At 43.9% G+C, this 17,978-nt stretch overlaps 1 protein-coding gene across 2 annotated transcripts in view; it reads left to right on the top strand.

Moving 5' to 3' along the window:
• Positions 1–17,978, top strand: part of PID1 (phosphotyrosine interaction domain containing 1) — a 79,434-nt gene that overhangs the window by 22,760 nt on the left and 38,696 nt on the right. For both annotated transcript variants that reach the window (XM_088466566.1, XM_088466568.1), the window contains exon 2: positions 7,019–7,165. In XM_088466566.1, the coding sequence (XP_088322692.1) occupies positions 7,019–7,165 (147 nt within the window). The remainder of the gene's footprint in view (positions 1–7,018; positions 7,166–17,978) is intronic.

Raw genomic sequence — 17,978 nt, 5'->3', positions numbered from 1 at the left:
TGCACGTCGAGTGGCAGCAGACTGTCAGTGATTGACAGTCTGCAGCTGTTTGTGGGAGGGAACCGTGACCGTTTCCTTTTTCCAAAAAAGGAGGCGCCTCGCTGCCGTTTGGGGGGGAATGGGGGGTGCAGATGACCCGGTGCTGTGTATCCCTGCCTACAGTATCCCTGCCAGTGATTATTTTGAACAGAGGATCTATACCCTTATGAATTGGAACTCTCTTGTGACACATCAGTGGACATTCAATACAAGAGCAATCTCATTACTGTATACTTGGACACGCACACTGTATGCTTTATGATAGTTTCCCAGAGCGCTGAGATACCTTATTTTTCCTTACTGGCAACAAAGGTTACCTAATCTCTTGATGCTAGCGACACATACATCAAATACCTGGATTTCCGTACACTGCTATTCAAAGCTGGCAGCCAGGATATACCACATCAGATTGGTTCAGTGTCTGGTTGCCATCGCAGATGCAAGTAGAAGTGTCTACAATTTGACTTATACAAAATTCCCCTTACTGACGTTTTGCTTTAATGGCCACAGCCATGTGAAGGAAGGACCCAGGTGCCTCTCCACAATTGGTAAGGTATTGTGCAGCATGACTAGAACATAGGTGTAGATATAAAGTACCAACCAGTGGGGTGTGGATTGAAAGATAGTGTCGACAGTGTCTAGATAGACACCAGATGTTAGACAGTCAATAGGTCGATCGGGACAAAAGGTTGACATGTAAGAAGGTCGACAGGTACAAATGGTTGACGGGGTCAAACGTTGACACAGTAAACAAAACAAAAAAATGTGTTGCCCATTTCTAACGCTAATCTTCACCCTAACCCTTCCCTTGATTCCTAACCGTCGTGGTAGGTGCCTGACCCTAACCGTCCTTCTAGTGCCTAACCCTAACCATCGGGGTAAGTGTCTAAACCTAACCCTAAAAAAAAAAAAAAACCAAAAAAAACGTGTCCACCGTTTGTCCCTGTCGACCTATTGACTGTCAAACATCTGGTGTCTATCTAGACATTATCGACCTTTTACTGTCGACCTATAGACAGGATCCAAAACCAGTCGGCTCCTGTCCTTTTTAAAACGCAGCCTGTAAAGTGACAGGAGCTGATTGGTTGGTACTTTATAGCTCTCCACGAGGAGTCTCTGGCCATGGCAGGTAATCTGTGGGTTGGATCATACCCTTCTACCTGGTGCATGAGATTTTTCTTAGATGCGTACTGCAAAGCTCATGGTAGTGGTGGCTGATATTCCTTTTATAATTTCCATTCTGACTTTCTGCTAAAGAGAAGATGCATTGTTCCAAGAATTAGATGTGTGGGCTATTGTTTTTAGTTTTCCCTTTGGGTACAGAATCTCCATATGCTCTGCATACTTCAGCTATAGCCAGATTTTGCTTTCCTGTATGAGAAAAGATTGTCTTTGAAGGTCCTGTCTGCTGAAAACTAGAAATGTGGAGTGTAAGATGCTGCAAGAGTATGTGATCTGAAAGGCTGTGAAGTTCTGCGACTCTCCCGTAACCTGGGATCTTATGCTGAGGAGATGGCAGGTCCCTGAGAGTATTATCATGAACAGACTTGTTTTGGACAATCTATAAAGCATAGCATAACATAACGGGTTTTCATGTTATTATTCAGCATTTGGAAATGAATCACATGTTTGCCTAAGAATAGGAATTTCCTAGAAACCAATGGATTATGTACTGTACTTTACTTTAAACTGCATGAGAAGGGTACATGGGCTCTACCCTAACTCTTCACAGAGCTACCATAGGACTGTGCTGCAGGCTATGCGGCTGATGCGGAGTTGAAGATGTGTTCGTTTGCAGAGCTGAGTGACTTTGCACTGCGCATGCTCCGGGTATAAATGTACACTAGCACAGTTGGGTACATTTTAATTAGTTGTACACTACACTTATGTTGGAAAAGTGGTACTGGGTTGTAATGGGGAGCTCTCACCTAGGCCCGAGTTCAGTGATGGTGGAACTATGGACTATGCAGAGTTGGATGTAAGCGAAAAATATGGTAGTGTGAAGGCGTATTTTTTTGCACCTAGTATAATAGAGAACTGGCTATTTACAGTCACCACTACTACACCAGTCTTGTCTGCCAGCCACGCTACTTGGTGAGTGAATGGCCAAATAAGAAAATGTAGCGCTCATTCTAGGTCCAACATGGAGCCGGCAGCTGGACCGTAAAAAGGGCACTTGTGCTGAAAAGGAGGCATATCCTTAAGGTGCACCCACTTGTCATCACTCTTGGGGGTGTGCCCAGCACTTAGACATGCGGTGCTACCCCTAAGCTCTCACATCGCTGTGAATAGATTGTGTGCCTGCGCACTGAATCTATTCACCGGCAGTGAGCGCTGCAAGACCACCTAAAACCACACCACCACCCTCCTTCCCCCTGCGTGTGAGTGGACGGCACATGGCACACCCAACAGGCTGTTTCATCAGGGCGTATTTTGCAGGTTTGAATTTAGGTAGGATGCAGTGCCCAGCTAAAACAGCCTAGCTGGAACATTAATATGACACCAGTTAAAATTCAGTAAGCAGGGTAGCTAGTAAAATCAGAGGTGCTTATAATACTGGAGAGTAACATACATTTTATGGTTTAATGAAACGTGCCAAAAGGAAGGCAATTTTTTATTTATTGCTAATGCAAGCTGTTAGCTGCTATACTTATACCTGGCTGAATTCCCATGATGAACAGGGTTACTCCTTGTATTCGGTACACTCTGATTTTCACACCTCTCTGCTTGTGTAAGAACAGTTTTTATTTCTGGTAAACTGGTGGTTTGGACCAGGAATCTGAGCCTTCCATAGCTGGACTGGATTTCCATCGAGAATGACTTCATATGATCTGACGAGCCCTGGGTGCAGGAAATGTTTCTCTTTTATATACGCTTTTAGGTTTCCTGCTGCTTTATCATGAGATGCAAACCTGTTTCAAGTCATTGCTGTAAAAGACAGAATGGGAATGGTTATTATGTAAAACTTCCCATACAGCTTTTATGGGTAGCCCTTAACTTTTCCCCGATGTCTTGTTTATTTTCTGTGATCGTCTCCTCAAAGGAAATGGCAGCTCTTATCATCATAATTCAGCTTCTGTAATGTGACTTAATCCAATGTAGGCCCTTCAGTCTTAGGGGTAGATGCACTAAGCCTTGGAGAGGGATAAAATACCAACCAATCAGCTCCTAACAGTCACTTTTCTAACACAGCCTGTAAAGTGACAGTTGGTACTTTTATCTCTCTCCACTTAGATCTATCCAAGGTTTGGTACATCTCTCCCTTTTAGTTGTTCTGTCATTTTCGGTCCCTGACTTTTTCAAAGCTTTAAGATCATGTGTCCGGAACAGAGATCACATACGGGGTCAGACAAGTCAAAAATGAAAGGAAGTATGCCAAAAAGATCCAAAGAAATGGAGGTCAATGTTTGTCATTTTATTTTCTCTTGAAATTTTTATTTTTATTTTTTTTGCACCAGTGCTATTTACAAACAAAATATACGTAAAGGTATTTGGGCAATTAAAATGATAAATTTAGTGATGAGCAGCTAGTACTAGAATTTCTACCTCTGAGGTAATGTAGCACTTGCTGCCAGTAGAGTGTGCATTGGTTTATAGTTTGCTATGATCCTGCTAATGGTTAGAAAGCCAGTGTAAATCTATTTGGGTTTCTGCAAAATTAGTTTTTAATGTTGGAAGTTGGAGCAGAAAGTGCATATCGTGAATAACTTCCTTTCTCATGTGGAATCTTGTCCAGGTTCCCGGTGACTGTCATTTCACTTTTGTGTGCCTATAATTCTTTTTATTGGCCAGACATAAAAATCGTCCATAATGAGATTTCCATTCCTCCGCAAACCTGAATCACCTTTACGAACTCTCAGTTCTAATGTGATAATTGCATTGGGATGTAGGAGAAAATCATTTGCAATCATTTAAAATACTAGGCTACAATTTAATAAGTAGTGAAATGAAGGGGTTAGAATATTTGGTGGTTATTTCTGCATTATATGTTTTAGCCACAAAAGAAATCCTTGTCATTTTCACCAAAATTCCACTCGGACATTCGCTTCTTCAAAATTAGTCAAAAGCATTGTGAGGAATTTAAGATTTTTTTTTTTTCGCACTTCAGACCAAAAGTGTTGTGAGGTGGCTTGAAGTGAAGGCAAAAAAAGATGTCTATCATGTACATATGGGCACGATTCTATTCAGCGCGATGTAAATAGCTCCCGGAGCTATTCAATACACCGCGCTGCCAAGTCCGACTAATGATTTCTTCTCTCATCCCTCCGGGGATGAGAGAAGAAATCCGACAAAAGTCCAGGCGCGAGGCTGTTTTCTGCCCTTCGCGCCTGGAAAACAGCCTCGCGCCGGGAAGTTAGGTCGGGGAATGCCCGTTATCGTGCCTAAACACCCTGTTTAAGGTGCGATAACGAACCTTCCCCGACCTAACATCGCGATGAATTGAATAGCTCCGGGAGCCATCTCCCGGCGCTATTTACATTGCGCTCAATTGAATCGTGCCCAAAGACACAGCTACAGAGGACATGCTTAGAGAGAGTTCAGAAGGAGATTCTGCTCAAGCCAGAGGATGTGGTAAGTGTTGTTGATCATTGTGATTGTGCTCCAGTGGAATTCCACTGCCCACGGATATTGAAAGTGGGCGTCTCAGGGCTTGCAATTTCTGGCACTCGCAATTGGGGGAAGGTTGAGACCAGCATTTTATATTGGCAGCAGCGAATCCGGAACAAATCGCAGTGGCACATGCATTAGCCACCTCTGAATCGGACCCACTGTCCCACAAGAAATGTACTCAAAGTGGAGGGCCTGATTCAGAGTTGGGAACAGAGTAAAGCTGCATATACACGGTATGATCTGTTCAGTGAACGATATCACTGAACAATTTCCCTTGAACTTTCTGTAGTGCAGAACAAACGATATTGGGTGTACACAGTGAAAGATATCTTTCAGTGAAGTCATCCTGCCACATCTCTGATCAGGCAAATCTACATGAAATTGTCCAGGTTGGCCTGCATGTACGGACGACCAAAGATATCGTTATTGTCCATGCGGGAGTGCTCATCGTTGGTCATTCGCTGCATGAAAATGAATGATATGGTTTATCGTTTAACATTATCGTTCATAGATATCATACCATGTGTATGCACCTACCATCAAGGCAGAGATGAACGAGTGGGAGTCGATTTTTTTTTTTTTTTCAGAACGGAGCTTGGCGCTGGCTAAGCCCCACCCGTGTTTTTGATTGGTCTGCCGTCCGCAGCAGTGGCCATTGAGGGGTACAAACCATTGATGGTTACTATCGATGGGTCCATCAGTGGTTACCATCGATGGCATACAAACCATCTATGGTAACCATTGATGGACACCCCTCCGATGGCCATCAATAATAAAAAGCAAGTAACTGTGCATCTTGGTAAAACCATGCTGTACTGCAGGTGGGGCAGATGTAAAATGTGCAAAGAGATTTAGATTTCGAAGGGGTGGGTCCAAACTTTAATATAAATTGCTGTGTAATAATAAAGCTGCCCAGCATTTGTGGGATACATGCAAAAGCAGCCAGTATTTACCCCACATGCAAAAAAAAATATGATTTAAGATTGGCTGAAATATCCGTGTAAAGAACACAGAGGATTGTTTAGTAATATACGATCAGCATTGCTAAAGTTTTCTATTCCATTTTAAACAATGCGGCATAACATTTTTTACTTCAGAACAAGAAGCTTTTAATGGAAGACATCACATAGAAAGCAGTGATCACAGTAATGAACGGTACCTTGGATATTCAATTGGGAATGGGTATGATATACTGCCGGCCGCATGGCCGGCGGTTCGATTCCCATCAGCGGCAGCCCGACAGGAGTAGAGTGTGACGCAGCGGAAGCCCGACAGCGCTGGAAATCCCGATCGTGGATAGGTAAGTATCCACTAACCTAACCCCCCTAACCCTAACCCTCCTTAGGGGTGCCTAACCCTAACTTCCACCCTCCCAAGTGCCTAACCCTAACCACCCCCTTCCGCGCTGCCTAAACCTATGTCCCCTGGGGGGGTGCCTAACCTAAGTCCCCCCCGGGGGTGCCTAACCCTCCCTCCCCCTAGCCTAACCCTCCCGGGGGGGTGCCTAACCCTAAGTCCCCCCCAGGAGCCCTATACCTAACCTCCCCCACAACCCATCCCCCCCCACGCAGCTGTCTGCTCGCGGCGCCCGGTGTCGGGGAAATGCGGGCGTATACATCTAGATGCCCGGCGTTTCACCCTTGCCGGGATAAGACAGTCGGGAAGCCGGCTGCCGGTATATAGGCAGTCGGCTTCCCGATTGCTTCCCTACAATTGCGTGCTACTTTGCTTTTATAGCAAACAGATGGTACCCTATAGTATGTCTGCAGCGATGGGACGATGGATAGGACTATTTATTTATTTTATAATATGCTTTAGGATTCATACATCTGTTCTGCTAAATTCTAGGAACTAGAGCATATAAAACTGGAGGAACCTAGGACTTCAATGTTAGGTTTGGGGGTGGTGTCCCTATGAGAAGTAGTTATGTAGAGACACACACACAGGTTAGGCACTTGCCCAAGATGAGTCCATCATTGTATACATTCCTGTTCCTGGATGATATCTATACAAGCCATGTGTTCCAATACAGAGCTCTGGGATCTATGAGGTTAAATCCATTCCCAGTATTGCCACATTTAACAAATCTGTACTTTCATGGAGTTCATGGAACCCTGTTGCATTACCGGAAATGGTTTGCGCAATGCACAGAGGTCACCCAGCTCGCATAAGAAAAACCACATATGCTTCATGGTTTCTGTTTATTGTTTCTGTGCATTGATTGTCCCATGGTGGCAAATGAGCAATAAGTCTGCTAGAAGGGGACTATTGTTTAAAATTAAGAAGCTTGTTAAACTGCTTCCTGTGCTTAGTTGTTTGCTGGTAATCCATCCATCCTTGTGGTAAATACTTCTAATTCCGTCCGCAGCACTTCCAGACCATGATCAAATCCAAGCTGAACGTGTTAACCCTTCGTAAAGAGCCTCTCCCAGCGGTGATCTTCCACGGGCCAGAAGCGATTGAACTTTGTTCCGCCACTCCACTCATAAAGCCTCGGCCGCAAGCCGGATGCAAGGTATCGTTGTGTTAAATAGAGGGCTTAGGCATATTCTGGCATGCGGGTATTCAGGACACTAAGAAGGTGTAGCTGCCGTTTAAATAATTGGACTTTTTCCTACAGCTCTTCATTTTGTCTAATTGGTTCTTTTAATGTTTGCCATCTGCAATTTTATAATACTGTCTCTAACAAACAAAGCTCGAAATAATCTAATGCAAAATCTTGTAATCTTTATGTAAATGCTGCAGTTCCCATACCAAGATAGAATCCACTCATTTCATATTCCGCACAGCGTTGTGGTGGAGATTTCATTGCCAGCCTGGTGGCTTGGGGTTACAGGCAGGAAGTCTGGTGTGCATAGGGTAAAAATGCTTCCTAAGCACTTACAACTTTTCTGCAAGTTATTAGAATTCATATCCGGTTATTTCTATAAAATCCTTTTAAATGTTTGTTTTATATATTTACAGATGTCCAATGTCTATGATTTATAGTTTAAGTGGTACTTTAAAGCTGGGCACACAGATGATTTCTCAGACGATATGCACGATTCGGTCGGATCGGGCCAACATATTGTCAAAAATGGTGTAGTGTGTACCCACTATGTTTGTGTTGCGCGCTCCAGTTTGGTGTCTGCAGCATCGTCAGGTCGTCCCTACATGCAGCTCAACCTGACGATGCAGCTGATGACCTCATGCAGTGGGATGCGGCAGTGGCCAACATATCGGGTGATCGGGCACCAGATCTTCTAATGCAGGGATGGGGAACCTCAGGCCCAGGGACTGTATAAGCCCCCCAGAGCTTTTTTTCTGCTAGCCTTATTTGGCTAGCAGGGTGCCTAGAATAGCACCCTGGGTGGCCGTTTGTGGGTGGTAACAGGGGCAGGACACTAATAACGGGGGGTTGGAGCTGCGAACACAGGAGTGCCAGATTGTTTCAACGACGTTTTTACAGACGTGCATAATTACCAGGCAGAGTCATAGCACACGTCACTTGCCTTTTTTTTACACTGATTTCCTTGCAATGCTTGCGGTAGGGTAAAGCAACCGCAAGCACTGCGTTCACAACCGATGGTGCTCGATGTACCAATGTTTTAATACACTTCCTGGAGATGACGTGGTGCTGGTGGGCGGCTCTGCCTGTGCGATTTGGCGTACGCTCACACAAAGTGGCCGCTCGCTAAGACATGGTGGGCGTGCTTATGCCTTGGCGAGCGATCGCTTCCCGTGGCATCACTTTGACAAATTTCCATACGCATCAAGCAAGCGTACGCAGATAGCGAACTGGTCTGAATCAGGCCCATAGAGGGGAGGCAGCCATTTTGTGAGCTGCAGTAATATTCATGAGATTGCAGTCATTTCTCCACATGACTGACTGCTAGTGCATAATGCTGCATCCTAATAAACGTGTTCATTCACTGTGTGTATATGATATATACATGTATAGTACAGTGCAATTTATTAGTCCATTGTTTCCTTAACTCTTCCAATAGTTAAATATATAAAGTCTTGTCACCCTACTTTTTAATTATGCATTGTGTGGTAATGGTCTGTTGTATTGGAATACATTACATCTCCCAGGTAGAATAAGCCTGCGTAGTGTTTTGCATGCACATGCAGGCTGCCTAGAAGAAAGTATGTGCATTTGTGTGCGTGTGTATTTTGTTCACTTTCAGTGTCTTGGGTAAGTATTTAACGTGAACCACAACTTCATTTTTACATGTCCCCCTCACTGAACACAATTTCACTATTAACCTGCAGTGTGTGATTGGACCATACATTGTGAGTTCCTGTGTCCATCAATCCACAGTAATGGATCATAAGCTGCTCATTCAATTTGCTGGCCGTGGAAGACTCTAGGTGCCAGATATATTGATTTGCCTTTGTCTGTGCCCATTTGCATTCAGCAGATGAATGAAGAGATTGGTGTTGGCTCTAAACTCTTTCCTCATATAGTAGCCAGCATTGGTTCCTGCCTGCTCTTGATATTGAAGGAAATGGAACACACAGAACAGAAGACTTCGGAAAGCCCAGTGCAAGTCCTCTGTTTAGGCTGCTGTCACTATCTAGATCTCTAGGTCCCCTCTCATGTTGGAGGGAAATGTCTAATATTTTACACATTTTTGCATCCTTTATAGAATTTGTCCATCATGTGTTCAACTTGGGAGAGTGTTACATGTGATTAGCCTAAATGTGTGACCTGTGGCAGCTCTGTCGGAGTCCTGAAATGTTGTATGATAAGAGTTGCCGGAGAATGGTGATTAGTGTAGCAAGTACATACTGTAGTATCATACTTCCATTGTACACATCCCATTTAATTACGATTTGGCTGCAGACTCCTTTATGATGTCGATGAGAAAAGCTGGAAGAGGCAGTGATCCCATTGTGATGACTTGATCCTTTTATGATGACATCTGATGTCACTTTGAGATTCTCTCAGAGGACGCTGGCTGGCTATAGCATTATCTTCTAACTGCTTGCATGCAATATTGACATTCAGAAGTGATATTGGTGTCTATCAGGTTTATGCTGTATCATGGTGACAAAGTATCCTGACTTCCTCATTCAGGGATTCCTAACTGTCTGACATATCTGTAAGTTCTCATCGTAAGTGACTTAATAATTAGCGTAGGGGTAGACAGCCTGTGGAACTCCAGATGCTGTGGAACTACACGTCCCAGCATGCCCTCCCACAGTTTTAGCATGCCCCAACAACAAAACTATGGCAGGACATGTTGTGAGGTGTAGTTCCACAGCAGCTAGAGTGCCACAGATTTCCTACCCCTGGATTAGCACATTCTCCCAAAATGATCACTCATTGATTGACCTGTCCTGTCCTGAAATGAGATTTGAAATCCCTACAATGTTATCCAGTTTTCATTAACCAACATGAACCCAAGAACACAAACTCACTCCTCCTCTGTGGTAAAACATTGCATTGTACAGTATAAATACATCAAGATACTGTATCTGCAGTAAGGAGTTTAACCTGAGACTACTGTAGTCCTGTAAATTATGATTATATATATATATATCTATTTAAGTACTCTAATTTATAATACACCAATATCTTCTCACAATGCTAATTATGGTGGATATGTAATTTACTCCTCCATGCAGTGACATTAACGGTGCCTGAAATGATTGTAAAACCAAGGCATAAATGATGCAGGGATAGGAGAACGGAGACGCTTGCAGCTGCAGAAAGCCACGTCAAGCACTCTAGCACAAAAGATCAAAAGGCTGCAATTTTGGAAAAGGACCAAAACACTGTATTCATGAACCCCAGTCTGCATTACACAGGGGCCACTTCCTTACACAGGCTCACTGTTGTACAGTACGATGCAGGCTGCATGGATATTTATTAACATGCACATATTGTATAAAACGCCGCCATATCCTGCAATGCTTTGTGGTGGAAAATAGCCATCACTGATAATGATACTGTATGTTGGGAGATAACTATGAATGTATGAATTTTGTTTTATAACAAAATTCCTGCCCTAGTTAGACAGCAGTTTCCTATCTCTGGGGGTCATTCAGACCCGCTCGTGAGCGAAGGACGCTCGCAAGCGGGTCGATGTTGGGCGAATGCTCCGTTGAGCTCCATCGTGCGCATGCGTGAGACCCCGCGAGCGACGAGGAATACGTCGCTCGGGGTCTCGTACCAAAGGGGGCGTGCTGTCGATGGTGAGTGACAGCACGCCCCTTTGGTGGGTGTGCCGGGGGCGTGGCTGCCAGACGGAGGCGTTCCCATGGTAACGCCTATCGTCTGAGTCCGGCCCCACTGACATCAGTAATAGTGGGAGTGATTTTGGCTCTGATAGAGCCAAAATCACTCCTGGGCTTGCGGCAGCGAGACCCTACCGGTAGGGTCTCGTCGTAAGCCCGATGGTCGCGATAGTCAAAGACCATCGCGACCATCATCATGGCCGCTCGCTATAGCTGTGGGTGGTCATCCACAGCTATACGAGCGGCCAGGAGGCCGCTCCATTTCTAGGGAGGAGGGCCCTGATTCAGAGCGTCCGGCTCTGAATCAGGCTCTCTGCTCTGTGAATGAAGAAACAAATGGGTAGATGTAAATATGTGTGGTCATTTTCTTTTTTTTTTTAAATTCTTTATTTTGAAAGCTCATAAAAAAGAGAACATAAAAAAAAACACAAATATAATAAACAGTATACATGAGCCATTTTTCAATAAAGTAAATAGCAATAAACATATATGGGGGGAGGGGGTGAGAAGAAGGGGTGGGAGGGTAATGGGGGGGGATTGGGAACAGGACTATCAAGAGAAACAAAATATGTCTTTCCTTTTTTTTTTTTTCTCCCCCCCCCTTCCCTCTCTCCTTTATAATAAATAAATACTAGACAAAAAGTGTTATAAAGATAGAAAGAAAAACATACCAGTTGGAAAACAGGAGAAAAGAATAGTCAGTTAGGGAGGTTTGCATAGGGAAGTCGGGGTAGGGAAATCAAACTCAACCATCGCGCATGAGTCACATATGAGTAGTGAGCGCAGGGAGCAGAGGTAGTGAAGTGTTGTCATATGAGAGCCGTGGAGCCCAAACTTGAGAAAATATATAGCCTCTATCATGAAGATAATAGGTAATATTTTCCATTTCCGCTATATGCCGTATTTGTGATTTTAGGGCAGAGAGAGTCGGTGGAAAAGGGTTTTTCCAATTACGGGCAATCAGACTCCTAGCAGCAACTAGAATATGGGACAACAGCTTAACAGAGCGGTTGCTGAGATTAGGAGAGGGGTAATTTAAAAGGAAAGTCCATGGGTCTTTTGGGATCGGTTCTCCAAAGACCGTATTTAGGAGAGTATGAACAGAGGTCCAGAAAGTTTCAAGAGCCGGGCAGGTCCACCAGATATGAATTAAAGTACCTCGGAGGCCACAGTTTTTCCAGCAGAGAGGTGAAGCAGAAGGGAACATATGGGAGAGCCGTACTGGAGTATAGTACCAACGGTAATACAATTTATAAGAAGTTTCTTTAAGGCGAGTAGAGATAGAGGTTTTAGCAATTGCCAGTCTCATGTCGTCCCAAGCCTCTTCATCAGGTGGAGGGCCAAGATCTATCTCCCATGAGGATTCATGGGGATTATTAGTAGGCAGAGCAGCAACAATGAGGATACCGTATATTTGAGAGATCATCCCTTTGGACATAGGGTAATATTTACAGAGCCGTTCGAAGGGAGTGAGGTCACGGAGAAGCGGGGTCTGTGGTAGGGAGCCTAAAAAATGTCGTATTTGTAGGTATTCATAGGGATTTAAAGATTGAGTTGGACATTGCAGTTGTAGGTCTGAAAGAGAGAGCCAGAGCCCTTGTGAACAAAAATCAGCAGGAAATTTGAGGGATGCTGTTTTCCACGACGTCATGTCGGTCGCATGTAAACCTGGGGGGAAATTGGGGTTAAACCATATAGGGGTAAGAGGAGATATAAGGGTGGTAATATTAAATTTAAGTGAATATTAGACCCATATGTGGAGGAGGAATTTGAGTGTTGGAGGAAGGTTAGAGGGAGGAGGACGGTGTTTCTTTTGTAGGCTCCATAGGGAAGAAAGGTCTGGGGAATTGATATAGCTAGATTCAATATCAAGCCAGGAGGACATTCCATGGGGGGAGTAGGAGGACACTATTTGGGAAAAATGTGAGGCTAAATAGTAGAGCTTAAAATCCGGGAGACCTCTACCCCCTTTGGAAATAGGTTTTTTAAGGATGGAAGAAGATAACCTAGGTGGCTTACCATTCCAGATGAAACGGTTGACTGATTTCTGAAGGTTTTGAAGGAAGGTAAGGGGTACCGCCACTGGGAGGGTTTGGAAAAGGTAGAGCCATTTGGGGAGGATATTCATTTTTACTGCGATGATCCTGCCCAGCCACGAGAGTATAAGCCGTTTCCAGGAAGTCAGATCCGCTTGTAATTTAGCAAAAAGTAGGGGAAAATTTTCCTGAAATAAAAGATCATAACGGGATGTCAGAAAGACCCCAAGGTATTTAATTTTTTTATATTGCCACTTAAAACTGTAGGAGGATTTAAGGGTCTCAACATCCTGGTGGGGGATGTGGAGGGGCATGGCTTCAGATTTTGAAAAATTAATTTTATATCCAGAGAGGACACCATAATGGTCTAATAACTTCTAAAGGTTGGGTAAAGATATCCGGGGCTGAGTGAGGGTAAGTAGGATGTCGTCAGCGAAGAGGGCAATTTTGGAAGATGAATTCCCGACCTGCACTCCGTGAATGCTAGGGTTTAGTCGGACGAGGGCGGCCAGGGGCTCTATCACTAGGGCGAAGATCAAAGGGGACAAAGTGCATCCCTGCCTGGTGCCATTTGAGATAAAGAAACAGTTGGAGGGGATTCCATTGATGGAAACAGTGGCAGAGGGAGTGGAATAGAGGGCCATGACACCAGTCAGGAAGTCTCCCGACATCCCAAACGATCGTAGGGTCTGAGACATAAAGGTCCAAGAGATCCTATCGAATGCTTTTTCAGCATCGAGAGAAAGAACAATAGCTGGAGATCTCCTGGAGTTTATGGTATGAATTAAATCTATGGTTCTAACGGTATTATCCCGAGCTTGACGACCCGGCACAAAGCCAACCTGATCATAATGAACCAAGGAGGGAAGGACCTGGTTGAGTCTATTGGCTAAAATTTTAGCATATATTTTAATATCTAGATTGAGAAGGGAGATAGGCCTATAATTAATTAATTAATAATTGTGCGGGTCCTTACCCTCCTTAGGTATCACGACAATTCTGGCTTCTAACATATCCGCAGGGAAGGAGCCCCCTTGTAAAACAGTATTAAAGAGGGAGTGCAGGTGGGGAACCAGATGCTCCATGAATTTTTTATAGTATGCAGCTGTAAAGCCGTCAGGTCCGGGGGACTTGCCAGACTTCTGTTGTTTAATAGAAGTTATAATTTCCTCTTCTGAGATCTCCTCACTCAAACCCCGGAGTGCCTCCTGAGATAGCTGAGGAAGATTGGCGGTGGAAAGAAATTCTTGGATTGCCGTCTCAGTAGGTGGGATAGAAGTAGGGTATGAAGAAGAATGTAAGTTATACAATTTATTGTAAACATTTTGAAATTCAGATCGAATGAAGATTATTGGAATTTTTAATCATAAGGATATTTCTATGGGTTCGTGCCGTACGAAGCCTAGATGCCAAAATCTTATCAGCTTTATCTCCTTTTTCGTAAAAGGTTTGACGCAGCCATTTTAGACGTTTAGCTGTGTGTTGGGAAAAAAGGAGAGCGAGGGAGTGTCGAACAGCAAGGAGCTCTTGTTGGAGGGAAGGGCTAGGGAACTGTTTATGTTGTGACTCTAGTTGTTGAAGACTAATTGAGAGGGAGTTAGTACGGGTTTGAAAATCTTTTTTAGCTTTGGAAGCTATACTAATCAAATGTTCCCGTAGAACAGCTTTATGAGCCAACCAGAGAGTGGAGGGAGAGGTGTCTGGGAGAGCGTTTAATTGAAAATAATCCGTAAGTAGGGTTTTGAGACGGGTGATCGTATCGCGAGAATGAAGAATGGTGTCATTTAAGTGCCATGTCATTGGACGAGGACGTTCAGTAATACAAGATAGATCGGCTGAAACAGGAGCGTGATCAGACCATATCAAAGGATGGACATGAACATCCACAAGTTGCAGGGCTAGGTCGTGGCTGAGCAGGATCATGTCTATACGGGAATAGGTGTTGTGGACAGAGGAGAAGAAAGTATAGTCTCGAGTGAGGGGCTCTCGAACCCGCCAGGAATCATAGAGAAGCTGGGATTTCATGAGATCAAGCAGCGCCTTGGAATTACGGAGGTCTGCCCTGCCAGAGTTAGTGGCTCCCGAGGTAGATCTATCCAATGAAGGGTTCAATACTGCATTAAAGTCACCAGATACAATAAGGGAGCCCTGCCGTTTACGAGAGAGGAGGGTGTCTAGTCTAGTGAAAAAAGCTGGTTGGGCTTGGTTAGGGGCATATATGTTAACAATGGTGCAAAGAATATTAAGAGTACCCACAAGAATAAGAAAGCGACCCTCTTTATCTTCATAAGAATCGATCATATCAAAAGTGAGGTGGCGGGCAAATAGGATAGCAACTCCTCGTTTCTTCTGCTTAGAGTCGCAGGCATAATATGTGGTGGGATAGGATTTAGAGCGAAGTTCTGGATGGAGATTTCGCAGGAAATGAGTTTCTTGGAGAAATACTAAATCTCCTTTATATAAATTAAGAGTGGTAAAAAGTTTGCTACGCTTTTGTGGGCTATTGAGGCCCTTCACGTTGAAGGAGAGTACCTTAAGACCCATGCGCTATGGTTGAGAAAACAGCTAAAAAAAACACAAAAAACAATTGAAAGTGGAGAGGTAAGCAAAAGTGACACATCATCAGACATGTAAAAAGGAAGAAGTGGTCCTGTTTGAGAAGGAAGGAAAACCGGTAAGGGAAAAGGAAGGTAGGTCGGCCAAATGGTACAGAGGTCCAAGGCCACGGGTGCTGACAAAGGGGAGGGGAACTATGCACTAATGAAGCACATAGGTCAGCAGATGGGTACAAGACCCTGGGGGAGGCGCGGCAGAGGTAGATCGTTTATCCATAAAGAGGTCATAGAGAGGAAAAAATATATACATATAGAGCCCTCCCACAAGCCCCAAATATAATAAATATATGGAAAGAAAAATACAACATCGTACAAATGGAGTATAGGAAAAAAAAAAAACATAGATAAACCTAAAAATAGAAATCAAAAAATGATTGGAAAGAAAAGTAAAAAAAAAAAAAAAAAGGGGAACAAATAAATGGGAAAAGAAAATACAATAAAAACAGAAATATAAAAATTAATAAACAAGAGATGGGAATAAATCGAGGAGTAAAACGAGGGAAAAATCATCCCAAAAAACACTGAAATACCAACCAATAAACAGAGTATATATATATATATATATATATATGTTCATAGATTTATTTATTTATATATATATATATATATATATATATATATATTTTTTTTTTTATATACAGATAAATCAACAAAATCTCAGTAAGATTATAATAAATGAACAGCTAAGATAAGAACATATATAGATGTATCTTATATTCATTATGATGGAACTTCATCAAAACTTAATTACATAAACTTCTATAAAAATATCAAAAATAGGCTAGATGAGTTCCAGATACATATAATGAGACGGTAATGTAAAATATTCGTAATGGGGGACATCCTCACAAGTGGAGGGACCCCATCACGAAATCACAAAAATAATGCAACAATGAACCTATTAGAAGGTCTTAGGTTTCAGAGATCTGAGTGGAGGACTTGGAAGACTTAGGAACAGTAGACCATTCAGATGGAGGGGGGCGTCGAGTCGGTTGTCGAGACCTTTGAGGGAGGGAGACGGAAGGTGTAGGACCAAGTTCTTCGGATATGCCCAGTGTTGATAGAAGAGGTTGAGCTTCGAGGAGAGACCGAGCCATATGTAATTGGTTCTGGTGCCATATTAGAATGCGAAAGGGGTAACCCCAACGGTATCTAATATTATGACGACGTAGCAGGGTGGTAAGAGGCTTAAAGTCCCTACGTTTAGCAAGAGTCAGAGGGGAAACATCCTGAAAAATCTGGAGAGTAGCATCTCTAAAAGTGACTGAGAGAGCTTGCGAACTTCTCTCATTATAGTCTCTTTGGCTGTAAAGTAGTGCATACGTAGGATGACGTCTCGGGGTTGAGAAGAAGATTGGGAGCGCGGCTTTAGCGCACGGTGGGCTCGGTCTAGGAGCAGGTGATCTTCCTGAGTAGAGGGAGAGAGTTGCATGAACAGGTCTTTGAGATAGAGCTCAAGGTGGGGGAGCTCGACGTCTTCGGGAATACCTTTGATGCGGATGTTGTTACGTCGGGCCCTGTTATCTTGATCTTCTTGACCGTCTTGAAGCTGAGCAACATCTTGACGTAACTGTGTAAGGTCGGCGTCGTAAGATTGTTGGGATGTAACCACCTCCTCAACTCTACGTTCTAGTTGGTCTGTTCTGGAACCAATAGCAGAAATTTCCACTTGCATGGCATGAAGAGCCTGAACAGATTTTTTCACATCTTTGAGTTCTTTGAACAGTAAAAGGAAGTCCCTGCGAGTAATGGGAGAGAGGTCATCTTCTTCCGATTCGGAGTTGGAGTGGTCAGGAGCTGATTCTGGTGCAGTATCTTTAGCATCAGGCAAGGATTTAGGTTTTGAAAGATATGGTGTAAGGTCTCCTGCGAGGGATTTCTTCGCCGTTCTAGGCATTATGAATATCGATGTATAAAAGGGAGCAAAAAAAAAATGTAAAAGAAACTCCACGTGTTCTAATTAGGGGTGGGAGGGGATGAAATCAGTTAGTACATGTTGTAGCTGTAGCTGTCAGGTCGGGAGGGTAAACTGTATATCAATCTCGGCCACTGTAGTAAGAGTCGTAAGGGCGTCAAGGGGCCCAATTGCTAGTAATGTATGGAGATCTCTATGTAGGCAGCAACAAGGTCCCAGTCACAGCAGATGGAGAGAAAGTAGCCCGTCAGCGGAGGTCCCAATCCAGCAGGAGGGAGAGAGCTGTGGATTGAAGCAGTGGATGTTCCTTAGACTGCAGGAGGGGGCCCCAGCCGGCGGTGTTCTGCAACAGTCCAAGGTGACCAGCACACAAGGGGAGAGGGTAGCAGGAGAAAGGAGGGCCCAGCAAGAGAGGAGAGGTCTCCAGATGCCTGTATATAATAGAACAGGCCAGCAGTAGTAGATCAGGTCCAACAGGAGGGGGGCAGCCAGTGGCAGAGGACCAGATCCGGAAGAAGAGGGGCAGCCAGAGGTGGT

The sequence above is a fragment of the Taudactylus pleione genome, unplaced genomic scaffold (assembly GCF_031769625.1).
Source record: "Taudactylus pleione unplaced genomic scaffold, aTauple2 ptg000066l, whole genome shotgun sequence".
NCBI classification, from domain to species: Eukaryota; Metazoa; Chordata; class Amphibia; order Anura; family Myobatrachidae; genus Taudactylus; species Taudactylus pleione.
This window is presented reverse-complemented; position numbering and strand designations above follow the sequence as displayed.